Raw genomic sequence first — 16,404 nt, forward strand, 5'->3', positions numbered from 1 at the left:
CTGGTATGGACGTCCCAAAAATCTTCAATTTATATTCAATGCGTTCATCTCATGTTCTCCTTTGTTTTTGAACGTAAACTTGCCTTGACCCTTGTCTGGATTTTGCAAAATGAAGGAAATCGCTCTGGTCCCTGGGAGAGGGACGAGAGCTACAAGGTACCTCGCCCTGGTCCCTTGGAGAGGGACAGGAGCGATTTGGTCAATATAGGTCATTCTCCTTCGTTTTGCATCTCAAATTATATTCATTTGGCAAAGCATCTTCCCTTGGACGTCCTCAAATCATTAAGTTGTCGAAATCTTGCAAGGACAAGACGAAATTTGAATTGTAGCTCCGGTCCTTCACTGAGGGACAGGAGCGATTTTCCTCCTTGAGGCATTTCTGTGCTCATGAAAATCTTCAATTTATATTCAATGGAAAGATCTCGCCGTTCTCCATCACTTCAAACGTAAAATTTGTCTGGACTCTGCAAGGATGATGAGATATTTGAAATTGAGCTCCCGTCCTTCACTGAGGGACAGGAGCGATTTTGCTCCTACAGGCCAAAATAACAAGATTTTTCACATTTTAACACTTCACGAGGCGAAAACAAATCAATTCCAATGCCCAAGATCAAAATTCAAAAAAGTCAAAATTTGGTCAAAATATTCAATCGGACAAAAATTCATATTGACGGTCAACACTTAGACAAATTTAAGCTCTGTATGAACATTCCAATTGAAAATTAGACTATTTTGGCGAAATCATTGCATTCAAAATTTGCATTCTAGAAAAGAAGCTCAAAATCTCTCAAAAAACGACTGGATTCTAGCTTGAAAAGGCAAAATTTAAAACCCTAAGGCTTAGCCCTAAATCCAGACAACCAACTGACTAACAAAACCCTAAAAACGAAAGCGAAAACGAGCGAAAAACAAGCAAAAAGAGGGGGTCCCCATTTGCGATGGGGCGATGTGTGAAATGGTCACAACAGGTAGGTACATCGAAGTTTGTGCCACCTTTAATGAGTCAGGTACATTGAACCTGGACATGCTGAGGTGGACCAACCCGACTGGAGGAGTGATGACTAGGATGCCACCTTGTCTGATACTCGCAACTTGGTAGATATCCAATTCGATGATGCTGAGAAGCTAGCTTTAATTAATTCATCTGAAACAATTTGCTTCTTCAACGAACCCTTGCTCTGACTTCTTTTGTCTTTGATGTGCAGGATGATGATGTACCTCGCCTTGGAATGCTGGATTGGAAGAGGTTATTCTTGATGATGCCTGACCGAAGAAGGCCGTCCTTGTCGATGCTAGACGGGAGGAGGTCGCCCTTGTCCTTGCCCGATCTTCTTCGTTTAGAGTCTGCTAAGTAATAGATCCTCCGGCTTTGGGTGGTTATTTGAAACCTACACAAAAACTTAAAATTAGTCTTTGAGTATCATACCTTAAAGCATAGAATTTAAGACCTTTCAAGGGTATAACTTAAGATATTAATTTGAAAAAGACATGATAAATCAAGAATTATACATTTTCAAATTAATTATGAATGGAAATTGGATTTTCAAGACTTAGACTTTACAAAATTGCTATGAAATCACAATAAGTCTTGAATAAGAACTTCAAAAAAATGATTCTTCATACCTCCTCCTTGAATGCTTAACTATGAATCTTGAAAAAATGGAAAAAGAAGATCAGACTTTGCTGGATGAGGATTGAATTGCTTGGCCTTCTTGGATGAATTATGTCTTGATCAACCTTCAAAAGAACGTCACCTTCACTAGCCTCCAACACTTAGCAAATTCTGGAAATTTAGCCTCCAACACTTAGCAAATTCTGGAAATTTAGCCTCCAACCTGCTGGATTTCGCTCCTCCAATCTGCTCCTCTAAATTCGCATAAGAAGGAATGAAAGAATGATTTGCATTTGCTACAACACCCCTCTCTTATATAGGGCGCTCACCCTAATTAACCATGAGGCCGACCTAGGTTTTTAGTAATAAAATAAGATAAAATCCCACCTAAAAGGAGGCCGACTTGCTTTTAAAAGCAAATAAATGCTCTTGAGCGCTCACCTTTTATTTTATTTTAAAATTTTAAAATTAATTTCAAGGCCTAAAGGTGGATTTTTCATTTATTTTAAGGCTTAGAATTTAATTAATCAAATTATGAATGCCTTAATTTATGCGAACTTGCTTTAGTCTTCCAAATGTCTTGAAATAGGCAAATTTAATGAAAGGCTATAGGCTAGCTTAGGAATGTTAAAGCTTAATCAAGACTCCTTAAGCATCAAGATATCCAAAGTGATGGTTTGAACCCCTTGTCTAGACTTGCGCACTTGATAAAATTGAAATTTTCTCAACCAATATTTGCAAATTTCTATGTCTTTGTATTATCAATCTTGCAATTTGCCTTAGACTCAATCAAACAAGGTTGAATAATAGATTTTTTGATATTTTCACCCTGGGCCTCCTGAGAGGGTCAGGAGCGAATTTTGCAATTTTAACCAAAATGTTCCACTTTTCACTTTGAAACCTCTTTGTCAAGTAAGATCTCACCCTGTGATATGCTATGAATATGATTTCATGTCCAAGAGGTAAAATACTGTGCTTATAAAGAATTTCGCCCTGGACCCTCAGTAAGGGTCAAGAGCGAATTTCCTCTTCTGGGCAAAAATTCCTTCATCTTCAAGTGAATTAGGGGCTCTATTAAGTTCATCTCACTATTCATCATACCTTTGGCATTTCAATTCAACCAAAACTGAGGAAAAAACATCTCCCACAAGATTTTCGCCCTGGACCCTCAGCAAGGGTCAGGAGCGAATTTTAGGTTTTCAACAAAGTCCTTCATCTTTTCGAGTTGAAACTTTCTCAGGCGGGTAAAGGGAGATGCCTTTATTTCACTCATGTTCAAAACTTGATCTTTTTTCACTGCAAAATAAGGAAAGTTAAAAATTTCGCCCTGGGCCCTCAGCAAGGGTCAGGAGCGAATTTGCCTTTGTTGCCCAAAATTCATCAATTTTCATGCTTTCAAACCCTCAATTGCATCAAGTGACGTCCAATCTTCCTTCCGGGAGACCCTGCACAAAACAAGTTAGCCAAAATTAGTGACAAATAAGCTCAAATAAGATTTTCGCTCTGGACCCTCTGGAAGGGTCAGGAGTGAAATCTTCATCCCAGGCTAAACTGCTCAATGTTCAAGTCTCAAACCACTTCACAAGGCAAAATTAGATGGTTTACCAAGTTAGGAACAAGTTTTCAAGCTCAAACAAGGTGGCAAATGAATTTTATAATGAATTTCGCTCTGGACCCTCTGGAAGGGCCAGGAGCGAAATTCCTAATCTTGGCCAAAATCCTGACTTCATTATCGCATTTTTCCATCCAAACAAGTGTTTTGCCCTCAAAGATGCCTAGGAACGAGGTGGTTCATTTAAGTATAAGTGACATTTCCTTCTATCTTTCTTCTTTCTTATACTTTAAGTTATATTCCATATATACTTTTAGGATGTTTGAGAGTGGTTTCAGACCTCCAGGAGTTATATTGCAAAATCTAGTTTTTGGAGGATTTTTCAGTTTTCCAGACTTAGCCAAATTTCAGGATCAGGATATTCCAGACTTCATCACTCACCATCTTGACCTAACTCAAGCAGAACCTGCTATCTAGGTGATCCCCCTGGCGACACTCGAAAGCTAAAGGCTAACAGACAAAACCCTAAAAGACCTAGAAAGCAAACCCTAGAAAGCAAAAAGCAGGGGTCCCCATTTGCATTGGGGCGATGTGTGAATACGTCACAACAGGCGTGATGGGAAGGTTTTGATGCACATTTGTCTTTGAGAGGAGATTTGAGGTGACAAAATGATGGAAATTAGCCTAAAGTAGGAATTTCGCTCCTGACCCTTCCAAAGGGTCCAGAGCGAAATTCTTGAAAACCTCATTTTTTCCCTTGTTTAGACCAATATTCTAGTTTTGAGGTGATGGGATGTGAAAATGTGAAGGATTTTGGCCAAGATTAGGAATTTCGCTCCTAACCCTTCCAAAGGGTCCAGAGCGAAATTCTTGGAAACACTCATTTTTCTTTTAGCCAAAGTTAGGACCAAGGTGGAAATGAAAGGAAAGTAGTCTATGTTTGCCTCCCAAGGAAGATTAGAGTTTGAAAAATCAAGAATCAAGGTCAAAACATGATTTTCGCTCTTGACCCTTCGAAAGGGTCCAGAGCGAAAATCCTTATATCTCTTGTTTTCTTCCTTGTTTTGGCTAGGTGTTGGCATGATGAAGGAGGAATTAGTATGTTCTTGCCCTGAGAGGGAGTGGGATGCTTTAGAAAATCAAGTTTTTGCCTAGGAGATGAATTTCGCTCCTGACCCTTCCAAAGGGCCAGAGCGAAATTCATTATATACTTCATTTGCTCCCTTGTTTTAGCTTGAAACCTTGCTCCTTAGATGAAGAATGATCTATGTTTGCTCCCAAATGAGATTGAAAGTTTGAAAATTGAACAAACAAGCCCAAATCATGATTTTCGCTCCTGACCCTTCCAAAGGGTCCAGAGCGAAAATCTTCTTAGACCTCATTCCCTTCCTTGTTTGACCAAATTTTGATTTGCAAGGTATCTTGAAAGGAAGAATGGACATGTTTGGCCTTTGGAAATGTTTGAAAGCATTGAAAAATGAAGGATTTTAGCCAAGAGGGTGAATTTCGCTCTTGACCCTTCCAAAGGGTCCAGAGCGAAATTCTTGGAAACTCATATTTTCTTCTTGGAGATGGTCAAATTCTTGAGTTTTATGGCATGGTTAGAAGGACTTTGATGTGTTCTTGCCTTTGAATATTGGATTGAGGTAATGGAGTTGTCAAAACAAGCTCAAAATAGGAAATTCGCTCCTGACCCTTCCAAAGGGTCCAGAGCGAAATTCCTAAAATCCCTTATTTTCCTAGCAAAGTCAAGTCAAACTTGGGTTTTTGTAGCTTGGATGGGTGAGGAGAAGTGTTTTCTTGCCTTTTAAGGTGGATTCAAGTTGAAATGATGTAGGAATAAGCCTAAAACAAGATTTTCGCTCCTGACCCTTCCAAATGGTCTAGAGCGAAAATCCTAAAACCCATCATTTTCTCCAAAATTTGTACCAAGCCATGCCTAGACCAAGGTGAGGGATGCCCTTGAGATTGTCCTTGAATTGATTGTTGTCTCAAAAAATTATGATTTTGGGCTAGAAAGAGAAATTCGCTCCTGACCCTTCTAGAGGGTCCAGGGCGAAATTGTGCAAAACCTATCTTCTCCCTTAGTTTCATGCCAAATCTAGTGTGGATCATGATTAAAGAAGGCCTTAGGAATGACTCCAAATTGCCAATGATTATCAAGATTGAAGGAATTGAGCCAAATGATGAAAATCACTCCTGACCCTTCCAATGGGTCCAGGGCGAAAATTCTTCAGCCACCTATTTTCCCTTGCAAAATCAAGTCAAACTTGGGTTGGATGTGAGAGGAGAAGTGTTTTCTAGCCTTTTGAGGTGAATTCAACTTGAAATGATGAAGAATCAAGCCTAGAAATGGAAATTCGCTCCTGACCCTTCCAAAGGGTCCAGGGCGAAATTTCACTAGACCACCTTTTTTCCTCAATTTTATGCCAAGGCAATTGCAGACTAAGGTGAATTAAGATGGGAGAGGTCCTTAGGAGTAACTTCAAGTTGCTAGGAATCATTGAAATTGAAGGAATTGAGCCAAATCAAGAATTTCGCTGCTGACCCTTCTAGAGGTTCCAGAGCGAAATTCTAAAATCGACCTATTCCTTTCACATTTGTGCCAAGCCAGGCCTAGACAGAGATGATATAAGCCCTTGAGATTGCCCTTGAATGGATTTTTGTCTCCAAAAATGATGATTTTGGGCTAGAGGAAGAATTTCGCTCCTGACCCTTCCAGAGGCTCCAGGGCGAAATTCATTATAGGTCCTGTCCCTGGCCATGATTTCTAGTGAAATTCTCCTTTCTAGTCATTTTGAGGTCAAATAAAGTGTTGCAAGCATGGGAGAGGGATCCAAGGATGAGAGTCCAAGTAAACAAAGTGAACAGAATGGAATTGAGTGAGGATAAACAAGCAAAAGGTGAAATTCGCTCCTGACCCTTCCAATGGGTCCAGGGCGAAATTGTGCAAAACCTATATTTTCCCTCAAATTTATGCCAAGTTTAGTGTGGATCAAGATTAGAGGTGTCCTTAGGCATGTCCTTGAATTGCCAAGAGTCATCAAATATGAAGAAATGAGCTCAAAACAAGAAATTCGCTCATGACCCTTCCAAAGGGTCTAGAGCGAAAAACACTAAAACCATCCTTTTCTGCAAATTTTGTGCTAAGTTAGGCCTAGACTAGGGTGAGAGAAGCTATTTGGAATGCCTTGGAAAGATGTTTGACCATCAAAAGTGTGAATTTTGAGCTAGAATGAGAATTTCACTCTTGACCCTTCCAAAGCGTCCAGAGCAAAATTCTGGATAGGTCCTGTCCCTGGCTAGTTTTTTGAGCGAATTCTCCTTTTTGGACCTTGTGAAGATCAAACCAATGTTGCCAAGTTGAGAAGTGGATTCAATATGAGGGAGTCCAGACGAAGTGAAGTGAAGAAAGTGAAATTTAGTGTGAATAGGCAAGCAAAAAGGGAATTTCGCTCCTGACCCTTCCAAAGGGTCCAGAGCGAAATTGTTCAAAATCACTATTTCCCCTTTGTGTCAAGACAAAATTTTGATTCCTAAGGCATGAAAAGACTGGAGGGAGATTATTTAAGCCTTGCAAGATAAATTGAAAGTGAAGATGGAGGAATAAGCCTAAAATAGGAATTTCGCTCCTGACCCTTCCAGAGGGTCCAGAGCGAAATTCCCAATTTCACTCAAATTGCTCATGATAGAGGTCAAAGTGTGGGTCCCTGGGCGCTGGAGGAAGGAAAACTATCATATGTTTGCCTTGGGAGGATTTTTGGAGTAAACAAGTGATAGAATCATCCTGGAATACAAAATTCGCTCCTGACCCTTCCAAAGGGTCTAGGGTGAAATCTTTTGAAACTCCTATTTTTCACCTTGTTCGGGCCAGGCAAAGGGCTAGTTGTGAGGTAATGTTGAAAAGAGGTCTAAATTGGCCAGGAATGCAAATTTCGCTCTTGACCCTTCCAGAGGGTCCAGGGCGAAATTCTTATAGGGCCTGTCCCTAGGGAGAATCTTGAGCAAGCTTCATTTTAATATCTTTTGTTGATGATTTAAGGTATAAAATGCTATGTTAGAATAAATATATTATGTGTCCTTAATCATTTTATGGTTTGTCTTGCAGGTGAAAGAAGACCAGGCCAGGGCAAGGACGGCCTCCTCCAGTCCAACATCAGCAGGGACGACCTCCTCCAGTCCAGCATCATCAAGGACGATCTCTTCCAATCCAGCATTTGAAGGAAAGGTACACCATCCGTCCTGCACATCAAAGACAAAGGAGGTTAAAGCAAGGGTCCATTGGAGAAGCAGATAGTCTCAAAAGATTTAATTAAAGTTAGCTTCTCAACATCATCAAATTGAACATCAACCAAGTTGCAAGTGTCAGACAAGGTGGTGTCCTAGTGATCACTCCTCCAGTCGGATTGGTCCACCTCAGCGTGTCCAGATTCACTGTACCTGACTCATCAAAGGTGACACAAACTTCGATGTACCTACCTTGGTTATCCATTGGTTGAATATTTTAGAGAAGACATGTGTCCAAATAATGCAATTATTTCATTGGCCAGAATTGAGTTTGTTGTAACAAACCCTAATTAGGGTTTTCATTGTAAAATCTCGGCCATTGATCTCAAGTTGATCTGAGCCATCGAATTGTATTAAGGGCGCTATATAAGCCCTGGCTCCTCATTTGTAAAGGCTAATAGTTAGTCAATAGCTAGAAGGCTAATAGTTAGTTCATAGAGGTTAGAATAGCTAATGATTAATAGCAAATAGAATAGCAGTTAGAGTAGAATAGGAAGAGAAGGCAAAGATTGTTGCCAAGATGTTGTTGTAAAAGACTTGTAAACTTCATTGAAGAAATGGTGAAGTCTATGGGTCGATTCAACAATTTGCATGGTCTCTATACTTCTCAGATTTGATTTCATGTTATTAGATGAGTGGAAGAAATGTGTTTGATTGATGGTGAAATTTGTATATCCATGCTACTAGCAGTTTGTTGATTGCAGACTTGCCTTGTGTAGTCAACTGGAATCATTCAACTTGAGCTTAACTTCAATTGTCGCTTCTTCATTGACATGCATCAGCCTGATGGTGTCTATGCCTGTAGTGATGATATGAACATCATAAAGCTTTCCTTCGAAGATCGCACTAACCTTGTGGAGATGGTCCTGGGATGTCAAAACAAGACTTAGTTAGAATTTCATCAAAGGTCATTCATTGCTCTTACATTCTTAGTGTCAAAATTAGATCCTTTCCTCGCCCTCATCCTTTTTTCTTTTTTCAAAATCTAGGCTAGTGAAATCCTGTGTTCCAGTAATATTCAAAGCAAATCAGACGTTCAGTCATCAAGTGTAAGTCCCCTTGTGATTCCAGCAAAATCACATCATACCACAAAGAGCTTATCCACACGTAGAGATCCTACATAACAGAACCTTGGAGTTACTCTGACTGATCCTTTGTCGAGATCTTTGTTCAAGAGAGGATAAGGTACCTTTAGGTATTTTATTTTGTGTTTGGTCATGTACAAAAGACACGTCAACAGGTGTCCAAATTCAATGTACTTGACTCATCCAATGAGGAGGATAACCACCACATGTGGAGGCACAAAGTTCGATGTACCTAACCTCATCTCTCATTGGTCGGAATTCAGTGAAGGACATGTGTCCTATTGTAATTTTATGATTGGTCAAGCATTAAATGTTATGTAATGGGTATAACAAACCCTAATTAGAGTTTCTATCTTTCAATCTTGGCCATTGGTGTGGATTTGATCCAAGCCATTCAATTGTATTTAGAGCACTGTATAAGGCTCCACTCTCTAATTTGTAAAAATGTAATAGTTAATAGATGTTAGATAGCAAGCAATTAGAAGTTAGAAGTAGAATAGGAGGAGAAGGCAGAAATTGTTGCCAAGCTTGTAAATAAACATCCTTTTCATTGAATTTATGGTGGAACATGTTGTTTCTTCTACAAATTGCATGGTTTCTCGTTATATCCTCATGTTAGATGAAGTTCATTGATTGTGATGGAGTAATGTGTGGATGTTGATAATTCCTTGGTTCATACTATTTGTGGGTGGATGATTTCAATTGCAGCGCATAGTTAACCTGAACATTAAAATGTGCTAAGTTCAATTGTGGATATGTTTATTCAAGTTGCGCCAGTGTATTGGGTATTTGGATGAACGTTCATGATATGAAAACCTTCCGTTTCCCTTGGAAGATTGCATCGTTTTTGTGGAGTTTTTGGCAACATGGTGAAGGAAAGCTTGGTTTAAGGAATGTGTTCATCCTAGTATGATCCAGTTCTATTAGTGATCTTAGGAGTAGTGTAGTCTCTCTAAACCCCAATCCCTTTTGTCCTTTTTTAAATCAAGTAAATTTCCACGTTCCAGCCATATTCAACCAAGAGGTCAGGAACAATTACGTTAGTCCCCTTGGATTACCAGCAATTATATCAACCATTGAGCTTATCCACATGTCAAGACCTGGCATTTGGAACCTTAGAATCACCTCAAGTGACCACTTAGTTCAGCATTTGAAGAGATTTTGTTCAAGAGAGGATAAGATACTTTGGTATTTTATTTTGTGTATGAAGTGCAGAAAAAACACATCAACAGAGTCCCAATTTAAAACCCTCCAGCCAAAACAAAAGAACCATAACCACGCAAACATTAACAAAACCAGAGGCCTAGTTAGTACCCTGACCTTTGGCCACATCAGCTTCCCCAAAATTCCAATCAGAGTGAGCACCTTGACATTCAGCTTGGCCAAAAATCATTTACAATGGGATGCTGCAACTGTGAATGCCAATATTAGCCAAACATCCTTTTCCAGAATACTCTTAATCATCTGGAGGGTATGTAATGTCCCCTACTAGGTTTAGACCTATTTTAACCATAATTACTCCATCTCAACATACTTATGACTTAAACTACATTGATTAGGAGACAAAAACCATCTTAACCTGAATTCAATCAGTGTTAATATAATCTTCTTCCTGATATTGAATTGATAATTCAATCAGATTTATAATCTCACATCTTCTTGTTCATTCAAATTGCTATTTCTATATATATTTATCTATATTTATTCCCAGATAGTATTACACTGTATGTTTTTACGGCAAATTAGTATTATTCTACCTAGTAGCTGTAGTGGCAGACAGGTCTGACCTACGTCAGATCTGGTCTGCCACTGTATGTGGAGTGAAGTCTGAGTGCCTTACGAAATATAGACTGTATTATTATTATCCTTAAATATTACTATTGAATCCTCCATAACAAATATTATATATTAAGCTCATCCTACACATACCACCAATAACAAAGATGCTACTGCCTGTAACTTAATAACAGTTCTGATCTGATCCAATCCATAGTCTTTTTATATCTCTCTCTATCCACCCTCCGTAAATGGAATTGATCTACTATATATATATCCTGTAATTGAAAGGTTACACCCATTGGAGTGAGGAGTTGTCTCCCGTCATTTGTCGCCACTCTTCACGGTTCTTGCAGTGTTTAATCACTTCTTCTTATCACTAATCACACCCATATAATTGTGATCTTGTGAGTATAAATCGCACCCCTTTTTGTGGATGACTAATCGGTGATTAGACATCAGCATTGACAAATCACACCTTTCCTAATCACTTATACCTTAATTGCAATCAAATATAAATATGATTAGTAATAGCGGTCTTGCTAATTTAATCGTGTCTCTATGAATTATACAGATTGGTCCATTATGCAAACCGCATCATACAAAGGTATCGTCTGCCTTAATCGCCGTTCACTGAGTAACTAATTACTGACCACTAGTTCGCTAAGCGATACTAATTATCCATCATACATGGTGGTGGCATTTGTCGATACTGATTATCCATCATACATGCTGGTGGCATTTGCTGATCGTGACTTCATGATAACATTACCCCTTATTGCAAGCAATCTGTCCTACGTTAATAATAATGGAGGGTGATCATAATCGGATTAATAGAATGAAGGCAGGAATGACTCAGAATGTCTACGATTCCAATTGTAGCGTACTTATTAAGCGTATTTGCCACAGACCTGTAACTACTTATTTTTGGCTTGGATTGGCACTGATGCAAAGCCTGTGCCAGCACCCTTTAATGTGGCGATGATTTCTATTCCAACTGTAGTTGAGAGGTAAGAGATCATGAAAATATTTCTCACGTTGCATTATGAATAATGATTGCTTCATCTTCCAATTACACTAATCACATCACTTGTATTCTTGTCTTAATCACAACACCGTATATTTTGCGTTTATAATTAAATAGTTTTTCATTTATTTATTTTGTATATGAAATCGCTGCATCTATTATGTAACTCAATGCTCTTCTTACGATGTCTGAAGTGTTGAAATGTAGCTAGGTCAAATCCCTAGCTTAATTAATTTTAATGTGGCCCTTGGCCTGAAAATTAATTATATTGATGTAATCATTTAATGCATAGGGCTGGGCCCAAATTTGAATGCTTATGTAACTTGCATATTGATTAATTATATGTAATTGGGCTGGACCCAAATGTAACTTGTAAACATTGTAAGGGCAGGCACTATTTGGGCGCTCAAGGAAATTGTAATTAATTAATTAATATTTGCATCTTGGTGGCAAAAGGGAAATGGCCGACCTAAGTTCACAAGGCATTGCAATCATATAAAATCAAGGCAAGACATTGTCAATTGATCAGGAGTTTGTGCAATTCAATTATCCCTGCAATCAGACTTGGGCGATCTTGATACAGCAGTCAGCGAACTTGATTGTGCATTAGCAAACCACCTTGTGCAGCAGCGAAATTCATAGAAGGCCTGCAGATCAATCTTAAGGACCAGCGAAGGCCAGCAAATCAATCTTGTGGACTAGCGAATCACCCCCGGAGTCTAGCGATTACCTGTGAATTTCATCGTAGACTCAGTGAATATCATTAATGCTGTGTAAATCCATCCTTCACCAAAGTCGTTAGGTTCTGAGTGTATTACATCAGTCTAATCTGCTGTGAAGGCGATCTCCAGTTCAGATCTGAGATTGTGAATCAGATAAGTCAGCTATTCGTGTGCCCTAGGTGGGCGAATATGTAATTGTATCATTACTGATATTAATATATATGATCTGAACTTTGTTGCTGGGTTTTTCCTCAAAGAGAGAGGTTTTCCCAGGGTATCCTTGTTTTCGTGTGTGTGCATTTTATTTATATTCTGAGTTTTATTAATTCTGATCACTAAATCAACATGAAGTTGGCTACAATACTAATCACCGCACCTTATGTCTTATGTAGTTGCTCTAACCACTTCATGTTCATCATTTAATATTCTTCATCATTCTTATCAAACTATTTGATTTCGGTTGCATCAATTTATTATAAAGATAATACAAGGAGCTTTCTTAATATTAACAGTATTTTATGAGGCTCAATTTGGGGACATCACAGGGTAGGCATATTACGAGTGGTAAAAATTGCCTTAAGATGACATTTGGACATAACTCACTCCATTGTGGATCCCTTCCACCCTTTAGCTACATTAGCAAAACCAAAAGAGCACCACAGAAGAACAGGTGCAAAGGCTAAAGTAATGACCAACCAAAACAAGCAATGTTCATTTGTTTTTTCATTCATATATGTATTTCGATTGGTTTTAGCTGACAACACATTTGTTTCTTCATACAAATGAGTACTTAGAATTAGTTTAATTAAATGCTCATTTCAATTTTTATTCAGATAGTTGTTTAAATTTGCTTGAACTCTCCATGTCCATTTCTTTTTAATACAGAAAGGTATTTGAACTGGTATGAGTCAAAGAAAATTTGTCAAAAACTTCTCCTGCCTCTGGAATCATCATGCAAACATCTTTTAAAATGCCATGTCTGAATTGGAATTGCCCTGGTTCATTCCTTGACAATTCCAATGCAAAAATGCAAACCTTGCTCAATTCCATAGGCAATTCATTTCTGAATCCGATTCTGGAATGAATCATACCTGGAAATGCTTGTTTTTCTGCCAATTGGGTAACCTAGTTATTTATCATCAGAAATTTATTTGGGGTACTCTTTACATTGTTGTAAATTTGTTGTCTATGATTTCCTTAATCTCATTTGTCTCCCTAACGACAATGGCCCAAAGTAGTGGACATTCAACAAATTTTAAACAATTTCAAAGAGAGATTCATTAAACATCCTTGGAGAGCTCTTAGAATATATTTTACAATGTTGCGAATCCATGTTTAGTTCTTATAGTTATGACTTAGGATTCTTGGGTGCTATCCAATTAGGGATATAAAATTGAAGCAATCAGGTTTCTCCAAGTTTCAGCCATTCTTATAAATACTCCTGCTACATTTGTGTTTATATACTTTATAGCAGAATATGTTAATGATTATCATGGGGTCTCGATCTTATGAAACAGCACGATTATTTATTAGTAGTTCAAATTGATTAAAAGTTGTCTGGTTCTTTAATATCTCTTATAGATATTTCAATGTTAAAAAATAAATTGTGATAGAATTACTTGCAAGAGGGATTGGGACATTGTCAGATTTTTTTGTGTGTTTATTTACAGACATGTATAATGCATTTGATTGGATTTATAATCAATGCTATTACACTTCCACAATCCATTTGAATATTGCTAATAGCTTCTAGATTTGATTGTGTTATAAATTTTTTATCATCAACGTTTCGTATCACACTCCGTGATCCATCATCAGGATGCAAGAGAGTTCAAGGAGATGTAAGATATTTTATAATATTGACGTTACATATTTTAGTTGGGTTATCTGGTCCTTTTTGCCCTCTAACTGTTTTTAATTCATTTAACATAATGTTGTGATGTGTGAAGGAGAGAATTTCTATGTTTTTCAAGTCATGGAATTTTCATTTGGTGCAGGGGGCACAAAATTTGAAGAAGTCAAAGCGATATGGAAAGATTAGCAAGGAAGTGATATCAGCGTCTGTAATTCTTTCCTTTTCATCAACTTTTGAACTACATTTTAATTTTTAAGAGTTTAGTTTTTAGATTGTTTGAACACTTGCTTTCTGAAATAATGTTCAAAGGTAGTTTTTGTCACCGAATCTTTCTTTGGCTTTGGATCTAATAATCATTTGGAGGAACATTTTGTTCTTTTAAATTTTCAACAATCTCTGTCCTTCTCTCTCTCTCTCTCACACACACCCACTCACTCTCTTTCACACACACCCACATGCATGCATGTCTCCTATGCAGGTGCCTCTATACTGTTATGGATATCAAGTGTACCTGCAGTGTATGGTATCTGCCAGCTTACTGTGCAGGTTGCCTCCCTGATTGCTTGTTTCTTTTTTCATTTGGATCACTATCAGGTAACCTATTTTTGAGTTTTATTAAAGAGACCAATGGTGAATACCTCTGGGTTTTATTTCTCAAACATGGGATACGTGTTGATTTGTTCCATTGCTATCTTTTTAAGTAGTTGTGTTCCGCTTTGGCTTCCCATTCTCATGGTCTGAAACCATTTTGCAATCTATTCAAAAGTCAGTTGAAATTACAGAGACATGATTAGCAGATTGTGACCATTGGGCATACCTTTGTGAAATTTTATACCATGAATTGACATGTTCCTTTGGATTAGTAGAGAGGAGGCAGCTTAGGAGTACCAGATTATTGAAGATTTTTTACTGAATAGGTTATATTCTCACACTTTGAGGAAGCCAAAGAAAAAGTATTAAGGTCTATTGTTACTTTAGGGATTTCAGGAAGGAATTTGACTTGATCTCTAGACAATTTCTTTTTCATCATGTAGTGCCGTGAAATTCTTGAGCTTGTAGCGTCTGCTATCATATCCTGTGTGAGATTATGGGATGGATGTTTTAAGAAATTCAGACTATATTAGTTTTCCCATTGGCGTTGAGTAAGGTTATTTGCTTTCTTCCACTCTTTTTCCTTTCTTAATGAGATTGATTTGGCTGATCATGATTGCCTTCTGCATTATGTTGTGATCTCTTTGTTTTCCTTTGCAGAAGAGATGACTGGTTTCTACGTTATGTTGTGATCTCTTTGTTTTCCTTTGCAGAAGAGATTTGGTCTCCTTTCTATATGGGCTTTGCAGGAAATTTGCATAGTTAGGTATTGCTAGAATACTAAAATCATAAGTAGTAAAATTCAAGCATTACAACCATTGCAAAACTCATAAAGGAACATTAAAAAATTGTAAATACAGAATTAGCAACATATAGTTATATTGATAAACAATACATAAAGTGCTTAACGGAATTTATCATGACAAACAGTGTCTCAGTGTTAAAGGAAGAGTCAAATTGAAATATCAGGAGTAAAACATACCCAAAAAAATGGTACGAAGGTAAAAGAGTTTCACGCATCAAGTTTGTGTCAGAGTCCCATGTGAGCTGAATTTCGATTTTCAAAGTCTTCTGTGAAGAAACCCTCTAGAACTCATCACACTTGAGTGCTTATTCATTTGCAGACAATGGAATTGGAGTTAAGATTTCCAAGGCCATTTGTTTCACCCTCATCTTTGTCCATGTACAAGCCCTCTGCATGAATTGGAAATTTCTCCCATTTTGGTAAGGATCATCCTTGTACCCTGAATCTATATAACATAGAATTTGAAGACTATTGTGACTGTATTCTTGGTCTTATTTTTTCAATGAATAAATGAAACTGTATCCACTAAATTGGTTACTTGTGAAAGTAACCATATAACAAGGTTTGCAATGAGATGCATGCCCACCATGAAGCTGCTGCCAGTTTACTGGGTCATTCTATTACAACTATCTTAAAGGATTCTACTAGACTGAACCCACCACACACATGATATGGATAGTTATACAGTATCACTAATAAATATTTTGTGCCGACTGTATTATTTTGCTATTGATAGCCAGCGTGGTCATATGTTACATGGTTGTAATGGATAATTAGACTAATGGTTGTGTGTTAACCAAATGCTGTTGGTCCTACAAATATCAGCTCAATTGTCAGGGTAAGAACACTGATTTACTGACAAATCCTCCCTGTACTAGAATACATTGTTCTGAGTATTACCGATGCAATAAAAACATGATTCTCTATATATTTCAAATGTTCAACTCTATTGAGAGCTTCTGCCTTACTTTCTCATAGATGGTACTATTACGCAAGTAATTGGTAAAAACTTGAATGTATATTAACAATGACCAAATGCTCAATAAATAGGATTACAAAGAATTACAAGAGGGCAAGTTTCTAAAAAGAAAC

The 16,404-nt window shown here is 37.8% G+C and overlaps 1 protein-coding gene across 3 annotated transcripts in view; it reads left to right on the plus strand.

Annotated features, from left to right (window-relative positions):
- LOC131072857 (probable transcriptional regulatory protein At2g25830) overlaps positions 1 to 16,404 on the plus strand; it is a 101,423-nt gene that overhangs the window by 49,218 nt on the left and 35,801 nt on the right. For 2 of the 3 annotated variants that reach the window (XM_058009138.2, XM_058009139.2), the window contains exon 3: positions 14,059 to 14,120. The exons of the other annotated variant lie outside the window; for it this stretch is intronic. In XM_058009138.2, coding sequence (XP_057865121.2) covers positions 14,059 to 14,120 — 62 coding nt within the window. The remainder of the gene's footprint in view (positions 1 to 14,058; positions 14,121 to 16,404) is intronic. 3 annotated transcript variants of the gene reach the window in all.

The sequence above is a fragment of the Cryptomeria japonica genome, chromosome 6, assembly GCF_030272615.1.
Source record: "Cryptomeria japonica chromosome 6, Sugi_1.0, whole genome shotgun sequence".
Classification (NCBI taxonomy): Eukaryota; Viridiplantae; Streptophyta; class Pinopsida; order Cupressales; family Cupressaceae; genus Cryptomeria; species Cryptomeria japonica.